This window comes from Palaemon carinicauda, chromosome 16 (assembly GCF_036898095.1).
Source record: "Palaemon carinicauda isolate YSFRI2023 chromosome 16, ASM3689809v2, whole genome shotgun sequence".
NCBI lineage: Eukaryota > Metazoa > Arthropoda > Malacostraca > Decapoda > Palaemonidae > Palaemon > Palaemon carinicauda.
The window spans coordinates 6,284,403-6,301,881 of record NC_090740.1 but is presented as its reverse complement, the minus strand read 5'-3'; the positions used below and the strand labels follow the sequence as shown (position 1 = coordinate 6,301,881).

At 45.3% G+C, this 17,479-nt stretch overlaps 1 protein-coding gene across 4 annotated transcripts in view; it reads left to right on the top strand.

Annotated features, from left to right (window-relative positions):
* The first annotated feature begins 76 nt into the window (after positions 1-76).
* The window catches only part of Der-2 (Derlin-2), a 62,282-nt gene continuing 44,879 nt past the window's right edge, over positions 77-17,479 (top strand). Inside the window, exons 1-2 of one of the 4 annotated variants that reach the window (XM_068389583.1) lie at positions 77-220; positions 14,780-14,882. In XM_068389583.1, the coding sequence (XP_068245684.1) occupies positions 14,790-14,882 (93 nt within the window). In that variant the 5' untranslated portion in view covers positions 77-220; positions 14,780-14,789. Of the gene's footprint in view, positions 221-2,175; positions 2,431-14,779; positions 14,883-17,479 lie in introns of those variants that run through there. The other 3 variants (XM_068389584.1, XM_068389582.1, XM_068389581.1) reach the window with 3 other exon arrangements.

The following is a 17,479-nucleotide window of genomic DNA, read 5'->3' as shown; positions in this document are numbered from 1 at the left end:
AAGGTGGTGATAATGTATTTTACCTCAGTTGGTCCTAAAGTAAAGTTTAATCTTATGTTCCTATGTCATCAATATATGATTTATCTTAATCCTTAACTAGACACTTGTATGTAATTCTAATTAATCAGGCTCTTATGTGAAAAGTTAAATATGTGAGTAACATATTTAAGATTAATCACATAACAGGGAAGTGACCGAGGGTTGCCGTTGAAAAGAACAGGTAGAGTGAACAGTTACCAAGGGTACTCTATACTGGAACATCATAGCAGAAACCTGAGTATGGCCAGTGTCCTGTAGAATAGACTGCAATAAAATAATGCTTATTCTAGTACCATATGTGGATGAGATCGTGATGAGGGGTAGATGGAGATGGTTTGGGCATGCACTTAGCACTCCCCAAGAGAGATTAGTTAACCTAACGTTCAGCTTGGCTCCGCAAGGCACTAGAATAATTGGAAGACCTAGGCCTACGTGGCTGAGGACTATGAAGTGTGAAGTAGGAGATGATAAATGGAAAAGTATTGAATTAAATGGTCAAGATAAAGATAACTGGCGAAATCTAACCGAGGCCATTTGCGTCAATATGCGTAGGAGGAGATGATGATGATGATAACATAAACTAATGAAAAGAAATTAATGAGAGAGATAATTGAAGATCAATTAAATTTTTGTTTTAAATATATCATTAGAATAGGAGAAATAAGAAATTTTGGGAAACGTACCCTGAAAAAAAAGAATCGAGGAAAATAACAGGAAAAAATGGAAAAAAAAATATGAAAAAATTACATTCACAGAAGGGAATGTCCCACAGCCTTATATACACGTATATTAGCGAAATGGACAAGCTAATCGCAATATTGAAAGCAATGTTGAAACATGCTCAAATGAAAAACAAAATTCGGAGGAAGATACAAATATGTGTATGACCCGTGCAAAGAAGATAACACATTATTATTATTATTATTATTATTATTATTATTATTATTATTATTATTATTATTATTATTATTATTAGCCAAGCTACAACCCTAGTTGGAAAAGCAAGATGCTATAAGCCCAAGGGCTCCAATAGGGAAAAATAGCCCAGTGAGGAAAGGAAATAAAGAAATATATAAATGATGAGAATAAATCAACAATAAATCATTCTAAAAACAGTAACGACGTCAAAAATAGATATGTCATATATAAACTATAAAAAGGTTAGGAATTTTACTGTCAGGGAGGGCCTCCCCACAACTCAACGGATACCTAGGATCCTTTCTTGTGGGATTGGAGTGCCGTTACTCCCATGCCAACAAGGAGAATCCTTCAATATATATATATATATATATATATATATATATATATATATATATATATATATATATATATATATATATATATATTATGTGTGTGTGTGAATTATTATAATTATTAATTGCTAAGCTACAACCCTAGTTGGAGAAGCAGGATGCTATAAGCCAAGGGACCCAAACTCAACAAGGAAAATAGCCTAGTGATGAAAGGAAACAAGGAAAAATAAAATATTTAAAGAACAATGGCAACGTCAAAATAAATATTTCATATATAAACTATAAAAACTTTAACAAAATAAGAGGAAGAGAAATAAGATAGAATAGTGTGCCCAAGTATACCCTCAAGAAAGAGAACTCTAACCCAAGACAGTGGAAGACCACGGTACAGAGGCTATGGCATTACCCAAGACTATAGAACAATGGTTTGATTTTTGAAGTGTCCATCTCCTAGAAGAGCTGCTTACCATAGCTAAAGAGTCTCTTCTACCCTTACTAAGAGGGAAGTAGCAATAACTGGATTTGTTAGTACCAGTATCACGGTCGCCACACTGTTCAGGAGCCACTCCGTGTTGTGGAATAGCAAACCTCAACTGAGATTGTTGGACAATAATTAAATCAAGGACGATAGCCCAAGAGCATGAGTTGGGGGGAACAGCAGTGCCTAGGATTATCTTTGTCCTAAAATCCGCTCGCTGTGTGAATTTTAAAATGAGGATCTTTAATCTCAAAATCTCCTAGAGGAGATCACTTTCATTGACTTTGTAGCTGAACGCCGTGACCCTGCGCAAATGTTTGGAAGCTAGTGGAGATCATGTCAAGACTAACATGCTGAGGAGCCGTTACAGAGATGTAACACGTAGTCACCAGACCTACAGCTCGAAATGGAGCGCTTAACACACGTCTACATATCGCTGACGCCCGTCATTTAAGCCAAAGAAGAAGAAGAAGAGGAAAAAGAAGAAGAAGAAGATTCGTCCAAGTGTGTTGTTACTTCTGTGTCATGAATTACAGGAGGATCTCCAGCTGATGTTCAGTCTCGTATGGATTTGTGCTTGTAGGACTCGACCCCAAAACGTCCTTTATAACATCCTATTCTCTGTTTACTTCGAGATAGTGAGCTTGAACAGTAAGTGAGGTAGGACAACTCCTTATCTTTACGATAGTCTATCCTTGGTAGGGTTAAAGATATTGTTTTTTTATTTTTTATTTTTTGGAAGTCGTAGGACAACTCCTTATCTTTACGATAGTCTGTCCCTAGTAGGATTAAGGATATGTTTTTTTTTCGGTTTTTGTGAAGTCATTAGTGTGGACTGTAGGTTATTTGGTCTCAAGGCCTCCTGCTCTCGTAGGAAATGGTAATCCTTCCTATCCGTATCCTTCGTCACCCAGGTTAATAAGTACTCCATTGCCCTATCAACCTGGACAATGCTCTAGAGAATGAACGTATATCCATATGATCAGCGCCCAACCACTTTTCCACCCATGTAGCCTAGGACCAAGGAGGACCAGGCAATGTCTGCGGTAATTTTGTATTGTATTACAGGGTGAGATCTTGAACAGAAAATATATGTTTTCCTATAGTAAATAACGTGATTTAACCGAATTTGATGTTCATTTCAATCGGAAACAAACAGATCAACCAATTAGGCTAACTTTAAGTTGCACGGTGTCACTTCTCTTACGAATGTACTGCGAACGATAACATTAGCAACGTTACCAATAATACGCAGTGTTACCAACATTGACGTATGGTACACAGAGTTACCAACGGCACGCTGACATTACTAACGATAGTAATGATAGATATTCCCATACGTATTTTAAATAATTTATCCATATAAGTTTTACTCAATATATAAAAAGTACAAGAAGGGCACAGAACCTAACAAACCCACCTAACCTAGCCTAGTAGTATGACAGGTCACAAAATAACATTTGATCTACATCGGACGTTGGCAGCACTGGTTACTGTATTTTTTCATGACACAATCTTTGTAACGGCGCCTCCAAAGTTTATCCAGATAAACTGTTTTGTATTTCCCTCCGGTTATAATTTCAAGAAGGTAATGTATAGAGAAGAAAAGGCTTGTTTTACGTTTATATATCGATTCCCCAGTATGTTTTCCCCACCCAAAACCCCGAGTTCCCACTGGGGGTCCCTCATTATCGGAGGATATAGATGTATATATATTTCTGAAACTATTCATTTGCGACGGGAACGAGTGTCATTTTCGAAGAGAGCGTAATTTTTTCTATAAGAAAAAGTAGTTGTTTTCCTAGGTTACATTGCCCTGTAATACACTACAATGAAACCATGCCTGCTGATGACTCTGCAGGTAGACGTATAGACTCCACTAAACCCCGCATCCTTAGCTCACAAGGATGGTGGGGTTACAGCGACCAAAGAAAGTAACAAGTTTCAGCAAGACTCGAACCCCAGTCTGGCATTCACCAGTCAGGGACGTTATTTTATCTTAACTTGTTTCCTTTCCTTATTGGGCTATTTTCCCTGTTGGAACCCATGGGCTTATAGCATCCTGCTTTTCCAACTAGGGTTGTAGCTTAGCGAGTAATGATAATGATAATAAAAGTATGTTGGTCTACGAACTAGCACTAATTATTCACTTACTGGTCTTTGCTCGGCCGTGGCTCACTTCAATCGCAATTAAACGTTATTCTGTTGCTCCTTTAGTCTGGCATGTGGTACATGTTGCGTTATACATGTTAGCCGAGCGGACGAGTAATTTTGGTGGACACAAATTCATTGACCAAACTATGTATAGGCAACACTACCCTAATTTATTTAACAGTTAGGTTAGGCTAGGCAAAGGTAGTTTTGTTATCAGCAGCCATTGCCTGGCCCTCCTTGGTCCTAGCTGGGGTGGAGAGGTGGTTTGGCCGCTGATCATATGGATATACGGTCGTTCTCTAGGGCATTGTCCAGCTTGATAGGGCAATGTCACTGTCCTGAGCAGATGAGTATTTTGGTGGACAAAAATTCATTGACCGAACTACTTATAGGCTACACTGTCCTAAGTTATTTAGCAGTCAGGTTAGGTAGGCTAGGCTAGGCCCAGATTGGTTAATGTGCGTTGGTTAGGATATGACAAGTAAAGTTAGATTAGGGCATTTGGAACCTTTGTATATCAGCGGCCAGTTCCTCACACGGTCGTTAAAAATGGACATCAACTAACCTAAGCTTTCCCTCCTAATCTAACCTACAATCCGTGTCCTTACTTACCTAATGGGGGGAAAATGCCCCCCTGCGACCCCCCTTATTCGAAGTTAGACAATAATACATACAGGTGGCCACTATCATACATACACCCCAGGGCATATTTATTTATTTTTTTGTTTAAGTGTAACCAAACCTCTTACAAATGTTTCTGTACTGGTCTAACCCCAGGCCAGTTCACTTGTAGTTCCGAGATAGAGGGACCCAATTATCCCCTGACCTTCAGAAAATCCAGCTTACCATAAAGATAATGAATCTGATAGGGTACAAGGGTTGTGGTGTCCGATATGGTAACGTCCCTGACTGGTGAACGCCGGACTGGGGTTCGAGTCCCGCTGAAACTCGTTACTTTCTTTGGTCGCTGCAACCCCACCATCCTTGTGAGCTAAGGATGCGGGGTTTGGTGGAGCCTATAGGTCTATCTGCTGAGTCATCAGCAGCCATTGCCTGGCCCTCCTTGGTCTTAGCTTGGGTGGAGAGGTGGTTTGGGCGCTGATCATATGGATATACGGTCGTTCTCTAGGGCATTGTCCAGCTTGATAGGACAGTGTCACTGTCCTTTGACGCTGCCATTCATGAGCGGCCTTTAAACCTTTAAATGGTGTGATTGTATAGTGACAAATACACAGATTAAGTAAGTGTCTTACTGATCAATTTAAAGGCTACTCATGAATGGTAGAGGCAAGGGACAATGACATTGATCTATCATGCAGGACAATGACCTAGAGACTGACCATATACACATATGATCAGCACGCAAGCCCCACTCTCCACCCAAGCTAGGACCAAGGAGGGCCAAGCAGTGGCTGCTGCAGATAGACTTATAGGCTCCCCTAAATCCCCCCTCCTTAGCTCACAAGGATGGTGATGTTGTAGCGATCAAAGGACAAATACTGATCCAACTAGCCTATCCATTCCATATGATAGGCCTATAGTGATATAAAGATCAAATCCTTAGCATAGGCCTATAATGATTACTGTACTTTCTATTCATATAATGAGTCTATAAAGATGAATGAATCTACAGTACAATCTAAGTTGTGTTCTCTATTTTGAGCATATGTATTCAGAGAGGATGGAATGATCTTCCGCGTTGTCTGTTGAATCTACCTCCTTTTTTGGAGGAGGTGGCAGCCCAGGAAGATATGAAAAAAAAGATGGCGGCTCATGTACCTAGGCCTTCAAAGGTCCGCGACCTTGCTCTGGTACCAGTTGAGACAGGGCCCTGAGTCAGAGTGCATATTCTTGGACATCTTGAGTGATGAAGGAATTTCCGGGTTTTTGCAGTCCTGTTTTCTTGGTGAAGTCAACTGGTTGCCTCTGTTTGTCAAACACCATTCATGCTGTTCATTCTGCCATCTTAGAGGGGGACTCTATGCTTTCAGTGGATTGGATGGATGTGTATTTCCAAATCCTTAGCCAATACCCAAATATATGTGCTTTAGAAAGTACCTCTGTATCTTTATTGACAGAGCAGTTCAAGAACCTGTTTCGAACAGCCCACTGCTTCCTGAGGTTTTCTCTATGATTTCAGCTTTGGCTCATTCCCATGGGATGTATTTGTTAAGGTATCACGAAGATTAGCTGATTCTGACTTCTTTTGAGAGGCGGTTGCTTCATGATTGGGATCGACTGCACTGTATTTGTAGCAATCTGTGGATTGTGATAAGGTGGGTAAAATTAATTATCATTCCTAAGGAGAGGATGATGTACTGTAACTAGGTATGCTGATATATATGATAGTAGGTTGAGTCTTTCTTTTAGATGATTGCATCAGTAGGCTCAGAGTGGCAGCTTAACCGTTCTTGTACAAGAAAGACCTTCATGCTCGGCTTTAGCAACCTTGTTCCTCATAGGTGACTCCACCAGCCATCGGCCATCCCTTCAGTGGTGTCTGAAGTGTCACTGGTCAACAGCCAGCCATTTTTTATCCCATTTTGTTCCAGTGAAGGGGATGGTTTGGGAAAATCTTGCTTGGTGCCTGGACTGTGGAAACTTTGTCAAGGAAATTCCATGCAAATCATGTTGAAGTCCCAAGAGAACTACCCCTGTACCCCACCCTTCTCTTCCAGCCCCAACATCACAGGTAGCATCACTCGGTTGGGACCCTTGCATTTCTTGGGTGGAAACTATCCAGTATCTCCTCACAAAAGGCTTTTTAGCATGGCACTGCATAGGAAATGTCTGTATATCTGTGAAGGTCCTCTGCAGCTGCCTACCTTGAAAAGTGGGCCATGTTAATGGTGTCGTAGAATGGGTTCTTTGTTCCGTAACTGGAATACAAACCACGCTATTTAAAGTGTGGTACGCCGAAAGGACGAGCCATTAAAATTTTAATAAGGGTTTACCACCCCACCGCTAGTTAGCGGGAGGGTAGGGGTAGTTAGCTACCCTTCCCCCTCACACACCTGTGTGGTAAACTCACTTTTACTTTGGCTCGGGTGGTGATCGGACGTGTCTGCTTTCACCCTTGCCTCTGACAGCCATTAATGCTTTTTGTCTTTTTACTTTTTCTTATACTTGTAATATATATACAGTATAAACATTTTTTATGTTTATGTATATATTTGTGTATAGAATTATAGTAAGTTTTAGTTTCAGTTTTTGTGCTGTGTGTGTAGTGTACGACAACGTCACCGGCGTAGTGCTACGCCACCTCGGTTCCACTTTGTGGGGTACGGCCTCTCCCTCTTGGTCCTTCGGTTTTTCCTTTGGCTTTTCCGTTAACTCGGTCGCCGTGGGGAATCGCATCGCTGGATTTTCTTCATTCATCTATTATCTTCGCTGTTCCTCCTTTCCTACGGGGAACTTGGATTCTCAGCGAAGGGAATGTGGGAGTTTAATTTGCCTACGGTCTCTCTCTCTACTTGAGATCGTTCACCCCTCACTACTACGTACTATTACAGAAGCTCCTTTCCCGTTGCGGGTTGGGTTGCTATTCCGTTTATTTGTCTCAATTATTTTTAATGGAATCTAATTGTATTTTTAACTTTTCAGCTTCTCTGTGGAGAACACTTCCCTTCGGGGGTCAGTAGTTCTTAGATGAATTACATAATTATAATTCTTTTTTTTGTTACAGTTCTCCGCCTTCCCCCTTCTCCCGTGAATGTCATTGGGGGAGGAGGGCGCATACTTAATTTTTAATTCTTATGTTTTGCTTTTCCCTCGGGGTTCCTCTTCGGAGTTCCTCCCAGGGGAATTTCTGTTAAATAATTATTTAACTTTATTTTCCCAGTTAACTATGCAGTTTTTCTTCGTTTGACTAAAGTGTGCCACGAAGCAGAACTGTCCTGTTTGTGCCTGGGGAGTCTGCTGTCGCTGCCGTCTCTCTAGGACATTGTCATGGGCGTTATCCCTTCTCTTAGAAGTCTTCCCGTGACAACTGTCAGCTCTTCAGTTCATCTTAGAATGCTAAGGAGGTTCGCCTCCAGGGGGGTTGGGTTTTCCTGGTCCTCAGCCAGTTATGCTCTTGGTGCTGAGCGACTGCACTTGTAACCATGCTCAAGGAGCTGAGCGGTTGCAAGGCTGGGCGCATGAAAACTTCAGGTGGTTATGCTCTTGGGGCTGAGCAGTCGCACCTGCAGCTTTGCTCAAGGGGCTGAGCAGCTGCAGGATCAGTCTGGTGATCCCTCTCGTTCGCGAGGGAGGCCACTCTTAAGGAATCCTCTTCGGAGGATTACTCCTTCTAGGTCAGCTTGCTGATCCAACGGCCCTAAGGGGCACCATCACCAGTGTCTTCAGTCTCTTCTACGAAGTGTTCACCTCTCTTCTTCGCGAGAGAGACCCCTCTTCGGAGGATTGTTCCTGATTAGACCAGCCATCTCCTAGACCTGCTGACCTGCCGTCTCCGTTCCTGGCTGCTGACGCTATGGGCGCCCTGGCACCCCGTTATCTAACGGACACCGGTCCCTTCGGGACAAAAGGGGCTTTCTCACATTGTGAGTAAGTCCCTTAATCGCCAGGTATCCCCTGCGCGCCAACGTTCTCCTGCGCGTTTGCGCGTAAGTGCTCTCCTACTGTTCCTGAGACTGCCATCCAGAGACATCCTGTTCCAGGGACTGCGCGCCAACGTTCCCCTGCGCATCAGCGCACATCGTTAGAGTTTCTTGAGATAGCGCACAGGCGCTCACCAGTGTTTCAGCCTGCGAGTGTCTCCTAGTCTCTTCTACGAAGGGCACCTCTCCCGTTCTTGGGAAAGGTCTCTCATAGAGACCCTTCCTCGGAGTATCAAGCAGATCCTCCAGTGTTGAGCCAGCTGACCTACCTATCTTCCAGCTCTACCTTGCACTGCAACGAAGGACTTCGTCTCTGGACTCTTACACAGTCCTGCCTACGGTCCTCTTCGAGGGATGACCGCCCCTTTTTAAAGACACATCCCAGTTCCTGATCGTCATGTCAGCTGACCCTGCATCCTAGCGCGTGCGGGCGTGCTCGCCGATGATCTTCTTACGCCAACGATCTTCGTATGCGCGTAAGCGCCGACGATCTTCTTACGCGTGCCAGCGCCGATGATCTTCTTACGCTCGCCAGCGCCGACGATCTTCTTTCGCGCGCAAGCACTGACGATCTTCCTACCCGCGTAAGCATCGACGATTGTCTGCGCGCGGGCACCGATGGTTTCCCACGCACGCTCGCCAATCTTCTACGCGCGCGAGTGCCGACGATCTTAAACGAGCAAGCGGCAACGATCTTCTTACGCGCCAGCGCCGACGATCTTCTTTTGCGCGCAAGCACTGACGATCTTCCTACCCGCGTAAGCGTCGACGATCGTCCGCGCGCGAGTGCCGACGATCTTAAGCGAGCGAGCGGCAACGATCTTCCTACGCGCGCAAGCGCTGACGATCTTCTTCGTGCGCGGGTACCGATGGTCTCTCGCGCGCGCGCCAATAGTCTTGCGCGCACCGATGGTCTTCCGCACGTGCCAATTGACTTCCGTGCGCGCCAACAAACTCCTACGCGATGCAGCACGCTCCAACATTCTGGTCCACACGGGCTCTTCATTCTGATCCTGCACATCAATATGATTCCTGCGCACTCTATGAAGTCTCGCGAGCGTTTTCAGCAGTCTCCCGCGCGCGAGCCCAGGGTATTCCCGCGCGCCCGCATCAGCACTTCGACAGTCTCTCACGCGCGACCCCCGGGTATTCCCCATCGCGCGAGCACCAGTGCACTCCCTAGCACAATCACCAATACCCTCCCCCGCGCGAGGCTGCCGGACATCGCGCGGTAAGGGTGCCATCGCCACATTTACCCCCCCACCCCAAGCACAGAACAGCGCGCTTGCCGGTGGGGGGGAAGGTTCCAGAAAGGCCCAGGGACATACCTTCCTTATCTTTTTACAGGCGATTTCCCCTACAGAGGGAGTGTCTAACAGCGCAGCCATCAGCCGGCAGCCTGGTTTTTTACTCTAATCAGAGCGGTAGCACAGGCTTTTAAGCTGTTCTCTCTGAGTTGAGCCACAAATCCTTGGCTACATCCACTTCCCCGATGAGAAAAAGAGGAGTTTCGGACGAGGTAACTTCTACGAGGTCGTAGCTGTCTCCTCGCAAGTCTTCGAGGCAGGCACTCTTCCCCCTCAGACTTTTCTCCCTCATCTTCGGACAAAGTTTTCCCGCCCTCAGAAGAGTCACGGGAGGTGAGACGTTCCTCAATCACACCATTAAGGGAAACCCCACCTCGCGCGGTAAAGTCTGCTTGAATAGGGGTGGAGAAGAGCCGGCCTCCGTCGTGGTTGGAGTCCTGCATCCCTCCCGGGAGGGAGTCAAAGGACTCCAATACAGTAACGGGAGTCCCCTAGCACCAAAATCTACAGGCTCAGACATTCTTTCGCTATGAGAACGAACCTGTTTGAGCCTAAGGAAGTGAAGCAGGTGGCTGAGAGGTGTAGGAAGTCACCAAGGCTCCCTCCTATATGGGGCTTTGACATTCAAGCCCTATCAACCTCCAGCACCTCAGCAACCACGTCCCACCAAAACAACGGCAGCTAAGACAGTGGGGTCTAAGCCCTCTCCGGTCAAGGACAAGAAAGGCATTTAGTCCCTCGGGGGAGGGAAGAATCCTAGAAGGAGCAGCCGAGGCCGCAAACGCTAGGATTACCAGTTCCCCTGCATATCCGCCAGTGGCGGGATACCTACAAGGTTACGCAGACAGGTTGCGGCAACTCAGGGCCGTTTCCTGTATGATTTCCGTAATCAGTCAGGGATATCGCGTCCTGTTCACTACACCTCTACCTCCCCTGAGGACAAATCCGGTGTTATTTAATACCCTTGTCATGGGATCAGCAAGACGGCGAACTCTTTGGGCAGAGGTCCAGATTAAAGCATACTTCGGTCAGCATGGAGACTGCAGACACAGTCAGTCTGGCAGTAAACCGCAAGACTTCTTGTGTATTCTGGACCTGAAGACCGTGTACTTCCAGATTCCAGTCCATCCGTCTTCAAGGAAGTACTTAGGATTCAGCATAGACTATAAGAAGTACCAGTTCAAGGTGCCGTGTTTCGGTCTCTCCACAGCACCACAGGGTTTCACCGGACTGTTCACCCTAATTTCATCATGGGCACTCAGGATCAGCTTCCGTCTCCTCCATTAACTGGATGACTGCCTGATCCTAGCAGACTCGGAGTCATTCCCTCTTTGACACCGAGACAAACTTCTGGGACTTTGCCAGGATCTAAGGATCATGGTAAGTCTCGAGAAATCCGCTCTGCTGCCCAATCAATGACTGGTTCACCTAGGCATGATTATAAACACCAATCTCCATAACGCCTTTCCATCAGACGACAGGTTAGCAAGGCTGAGAAGAGTCGCAAGCCCTTTCCTCAGACGAGAAGAGCTTCCAACCCAATCGTGGTTACGTCTCCTCGGTCATCTTTCACCCTTGGCTTGTCTAGTTCTCTACAGTCGCCTCAGGATGAGGTCTCTCCAGGGGCGACTCAGGTCCTGGTGGAATCAAGGCTGCGATTCCCCGGATACCATGATCCCTATTGATCCTGCGGAACGGACAAATCGCTAGTGGTGGGTGACAAGCGAGAACCTACGAAGGAAAATGGATCTTCTCGTTCCTTCCTCCGGTTTGGATGCTGTTTTCGGACACCTCAGAGGAAGTTGGGGGGGCCCACGTTCTGTACCACAGGACCTCAGGCCTGTGGTCAGAATCGGAAAAGTGCCCTCATATAAATCTGCTAGAGATGAAGGCCATCTTGCTGGCCCTTCAACAGTTCCAACAAGGACCTGGCAGATCACTCTGTGGTGTGATGAGCTACTTCACCACAGTAGTGGTTTACATCAACAAGCAAGGAGGTGCCTTTTCAAGCAGCTATCTCAGTAGAGATACTGAGATAGACCGAAGTCCACTCGATTCCATCGGCACGCTTCATCCCAGACAAAGGGAATGTACTCGTCGACGGTCGAAGCAGAGCTTCTCAGATAATGAGTACCGGGTGGTCCTCGGATCATCCAGTAGCCAACAAAGTTCTGACTTTGTGGGGTTACCCGACTGTGGATCGGTTCGCTACAGCGCTGACCTTCATGCTCCCGCTGTATTGCCCCCCCAGTCCCAGATCCCAAGGCACTCTGGCAAGATGCCTCCCAACAACGGTGGGACAGCACCGACGTGTAAGCTTTTCTCTCGTTCTGTCTGATGAGGAGGATGCTCAACATGACCAGAATATCGGTCAATCTCTCGATGACCCTTTTGTGGCTCATCACGCGGAATGGTTTCCGGACCTTCCGCAATTCCTAACGGAACTTCCGAGAGAACTCCCTCTACGGCACAACCTACTCAAACAGCCACATGCCAACATCTTTCACAAAGCTGTAGCTTCGCTTCGACTTCACGCCTGGAGACTATCCAGCATCTCCTCGCTAAGAGAGGATTGTCGCAACGAGTTGCGAACGGGATGTCTGGACACCTGCGTAGATCATCCGCAAGGGTCTACCAGGCAAAGTGGCGAGTTCCTGTGGTTGGAGTCGTGAGGGGTATCTCTCCACTCGATACCACTATTCTAGCAATAGCGGAGTTCTTTGTATATTTGCGGGAAGAATGCGCCTTTCAGTCTCGGCAATGAAAGGCTATCGCTCAGCCTTAAGTCTAGCCTTCAGGCTCAAAGGAGTGGATATTTCTCCCTCGCTGGAACTTTCCCTACTCAGACGAAGATATGATCTTACCTTCCCTCTGTCGGAAGTGAGACCTCCTTCATGGAATATGGTTCGAGTTCTCAGGCCTCTTAAGAGACCTCCCTACGAACTATTTCGCCTGACTTCAGATCGCCACCTAACTTGGAAGGCGGTGTTCTTACTAGCATTGGCTTCGGCCAAGCGAGTCAGTGAACTTCATGGTCTCTCGTTGACATCGCCCATGCAAGGGGATGAGGGGAGGTAACGTTCATATTTATCTCTGAGTTTGTGGCTAAGACACAGAATCCGGGAGTGCCAGATCTTCGATTCGACTCTTTCTGGATTTCGAATCTTCGTTCTGTAACAGATGACCCAGACCTTCCCCTACTGTGTCCAGTAAGGAGTGCGAGGTTTTATCTCAAAGAACGGCTGCATTTGTCCCCAAGTACAAGCTTTGTTTGTCAGCACTGGGAGAACAAAGAAGAGGGTCACTAAGAATACCATCTCGGCATGGATTCGTAGGGCGATCCATCTTTCCCTGAATCCTGACCCTCCTCCGTCATGTCGCTTTAGAGCCCATGATGTCAGGGGCGTAGCTACGCCCCTGGCCTTCAAGAAGATCTTCTCAGTGACGCAGGTTCTACAAGCAGGAGTGTGAAAGCGTCAAGACGACCTTCACAGCCCACTATCTGCAAGACGTGACCCACAGGATGCTCGATACGTTCTCTATCGGCTCTGTGGTGGCTGCACAACACCTGGTTTAAACCTCAGGCCCCTTGATGGACAAGTAGCAGAGGGTTGAGGGCATTGTTACCCGGTTTTAGTCTGCATGAAAGAAAAGTTATGTCTGGCCCATATTCTTTTCTTCATCCTCCCATCTCTTGAGGAAAGCAGCATCCTGGGTTCTCTGCACAGCTGACCTCAAACCACTGCTGGTAAACCATGCTTCCTTGTGTTCCTAGTATTAAGTTAATACTGTCACGTCCCCATACCCTGACGAGGTGGTACAGTATTGGGAAAGTGTTAGCCTAAAGTTTTCCATCTAAAGAACTTCAGGTCAACTTCCTTGGACGAGTCACATAATCCTTCACACACAGCTTATGTAGGCCGCAGCCCTTGCATAGCAAGGTGCGAGCGAGGTGCAGGGACTCTTTATTGTTGAGTGCTGACACACTCAGATAATGAGTCCCCGGGCAAAGCCAAAAGCCAGTATGGCTGGGACTTATTCCACCCTTCCTAAGAGTTAAGTCGCCCATTTTTAATAGCGTGGTTTGTATTCCAGTTACGGAACAAATGACAAATTCGGAGATAATTTGTATTTTTCCTAACTATACAAACCTTAGCTATTTAATCAAACTTGCCCGCCAGCACTGTCCCCCATGAAGTCCTACCTCTAAGCAAAGTGAGCTTACCACACTGGTGTGTGAGGGGGGAAGGTAGCTAACTACCCTTCCTACCCCCCGCTAACTTGCGGTGGGGTAGTAAACCCTCAGAAAAATTTTAATGGCTCGTCCTTTCAGCTACGCCGAAAGTAATACCCCCTTTAAATAGCTAAGGTTTGTATAGTTAGGAAAAATACGAATTATCTCCGAATTTGTCATTTTGCAATCAAAGCCACTCGCCAGTTAATTGCAGACTTCTTCGTCTTTCTTCGCTGAGAGAAACACTTCTCAGTGTCAACAGCCTTCCAGTGTCAACAGTTGAAGGCTATTGCTCACCTTGAGCCAAGTTTTTGATCTGGAACATCTTTTACAATGCCTCACAAGGTCTGTCCTAGGAGAACTGGTTGCTCATCCATGTCTACAGTATAAATACAGTAAATGCTATTTTCTTTTGTTCATCATACCATGGGCAGCAATTTTCTCATGAGCATACATAAATTATTGGCAGATGGATCATTGGGTTTGCTTCATTCAAAAAAGAGCATATAAAAGTTGTAAACTGGTTTTCTCTGAAATTCTTTTTTTAAATTGTCCATTTCTATACGTTTGTCCCTATCCAGTTTTGTAAAGCAGTGCTTTCTATGGTAGTGTATATTCAAATTAATTAAAATATTTCAAGTATGTACATTGTATTAGTTCATGTGTTGTTTTTATGTCATGTTAATTAGTTAATTTTTTATTTTTTATTTTAGAGACAACAAAATGGCACACTTGACATTCCAGCAAGAGTACATGCAAATGCCACCTGTGACACGGGCATACACTACAGCGTGCGTTCTTACAACCATACTTGTGGTAAGTAGCAATGTACCTAATATTCTATTTCAATGATTTGAAAATTTGTTGAGATCTGTATTCACATTGGGGATTAGTCTTGTGTTAGTTCCTACATAAATGCAAACCTTTTATCCTTTAAATAGGAGTATGACTTCAGCTTTAGATGGAATGGTCATTTAATCGTTAACAAGGTAGTTGTGACAATGAGGGGTGGAGTGTGGAGGCCCCTCACCTGTCCGTCATCTAGGCTAGTCACTTTTGACTTTGGCTACAAGTTATACGCAAGTACTCTTGCTGCTTATAAATTTCCGGTTCTATCTTTTTCTTTTCAGTATGTGCTCGTGTTTACCAATGAAATTCGCAAAATGAGGGTGTCCTGGCAAGGGAGAGAAGCGATGTTCCAGGTTTATGTCACAGCCCGACATTTATCCCACAGTTTATATTCACTGTACAGGGGGAATGAATTCGCAGTTGTCTCCCTGTAATGATTGCCGTTCTTGGTTGCCTCTGCATTGGGAAGAGTTTGCTAAGAAAAGAAGAAACGGGCAAAGAAGGATTTTTCAAAGCCAACTCAGAAAATTCCAAACTTCAAGAAGTATTATCTTGAGTATAGTGAGCTTTATCAATGATTGAGTTAGGCCAACTCCTTACCTAGATCTTTACGATAGCTTGTCCCCGGTAAGACTTGAATGATGATGGACTTGTCTAGAATTTATGGTCTGGCTACGAAAGAATTGGCAGCCACTGAATTGACCGACATTTGTACAAGAGTTGCAACCCGGTTCCCACAAACGACATGAGGGTGGTAATGGTGGAAAAAGGGGCCAACAGTTTCCTATTCCACAGATCAGTTAGTGCTGAGGGCCCAGGCCCTTCAAGGATAACTACTGTATTCTGAAATCCCCAATCGCACCTTCAGCAAGCTATAAGAAAGAATCCGGCGACCTACTGGTCTAGTCGGCTACTTCAGGCTCTTCCTCCCCTGGAAAAGCTCAGACAGTGCTCCCTGCCTTCCGGGTAAAGGGATAGAAGGAGAAAAGGATCACAAATTCAGTGACTTGTTGCAGCTCCTATGAGCAGGTAAATGCTGGTCAGCATGGCGAGTAACAACATCCCAGACCTGCTTGCCGATTTTTCTCGTGATCTGTCAGGAACGGAGGCAACATGTAGGCTGATGAGGTTTATGGACTCCTACAGTCTACTGTTATGAATGGAGTAGTCGACGGGAAATTGGAGACCGGTATCGGTGTTCATGCTTGGTCCTCCAGACGCAATTCAGATCGGCTATGGCTAGCTGCATACAGTTCTTAATGAGAATGATGACCACTCCATCCCTGTAGACTTGAAGAACATGTACCTTCAGATCTATTCCCTTTGTACTGCATGAGGTTTTCTTTGCGTCATCTTTGGGAACAGTAGCTACCAATTCAAGCCTTGTGCTTCGGACTATCCACCACTCCGCAAGTAGTGACAAGTACTCATTCAAGTGTTCACAATACGGTACTAGTCTTTTTTGAGCACTTTCAATCATTACTCATCTACCTATGGGTCTATCCTCCTGTAAGAGAATCACTTCAGCATTGAGACAGATTCTGCCTCTTGTCTGAATCTATAGATTAAGATGTATCAAATGAAATTCCTTAGGACTCCTAGACAGAGGGTGGAATATCTATGACTACCATAAGATGACAACTACGGTTGACTCCCCGCAAACAATCATAGCAACAGAGTAAACATAACTGTTCCTACACTTCCATCGGAGACTTCCCCTGTCGATGAGAAGGCTAGTCCCACATGGCTGCCTCCCTGCGATCTACTCTGATAGTTGCATGACGAACTTCATCGTAAGTACTCCTCTCCTCTGAGAATCTACGTTCACAGGTGTATAGAAGGGATGAGCCCCTCACCTGAATTTCCTCCCGTTTAGAGATTATGTTTGACAGAAGGCTCTCACCTGCTTCTACTTTACAAGTTTTTCAATAGGTTTGTTAAAGCACTCGGTAGTAATAATGGCCGTTAATGGTTCCCTCTGCTCCCAAATTTACAGAGGTGGCCCATTCATAAACTTCTTAAGCAGGTGTATTATTGAGTAGATGTGATGCATCTGCACAAGGTTCTTTCAAGCAAGAGCACAGTTCGAGCAATCACACGAGCGACAGATTCCTAATAAAGGGTTTTAGTCTGTCCATAGATCATTGTATGGCGGAAAGGCTTAGTTTCTCAATATCACTTGTCCTGTTCGCCATGCAGTAGGGTTTTGCCCCTCTTTCTCTCAGATTGCTCAGCAGTTGGTGGAAGACATCGAGATTAGGAAGGATCCTGATTGCTCCGTAGCAGTCACATGTTGAATGGTACCCAGATTTGCCGTTTATCTCTTCCTTCATTGGGGAAGCTCCCCAATTTCTGTGGTAAGGAAACCACTTGATCCCTGATGCAAGTGTTCAACTTTAATTCAGACCTGGACTCTTAAAGAAAATCGGCTAGACTCTTGAGTAGGTGGGTGATCACAGTCTTTTCCTTCTAAGAGCTAAACGATTTGGATCATTTCCACGAATTATCAGCACTTTGTGGTAAGAAGCTTGACTTCAGTCATTTTTCCTCTCTACCCTACAAAG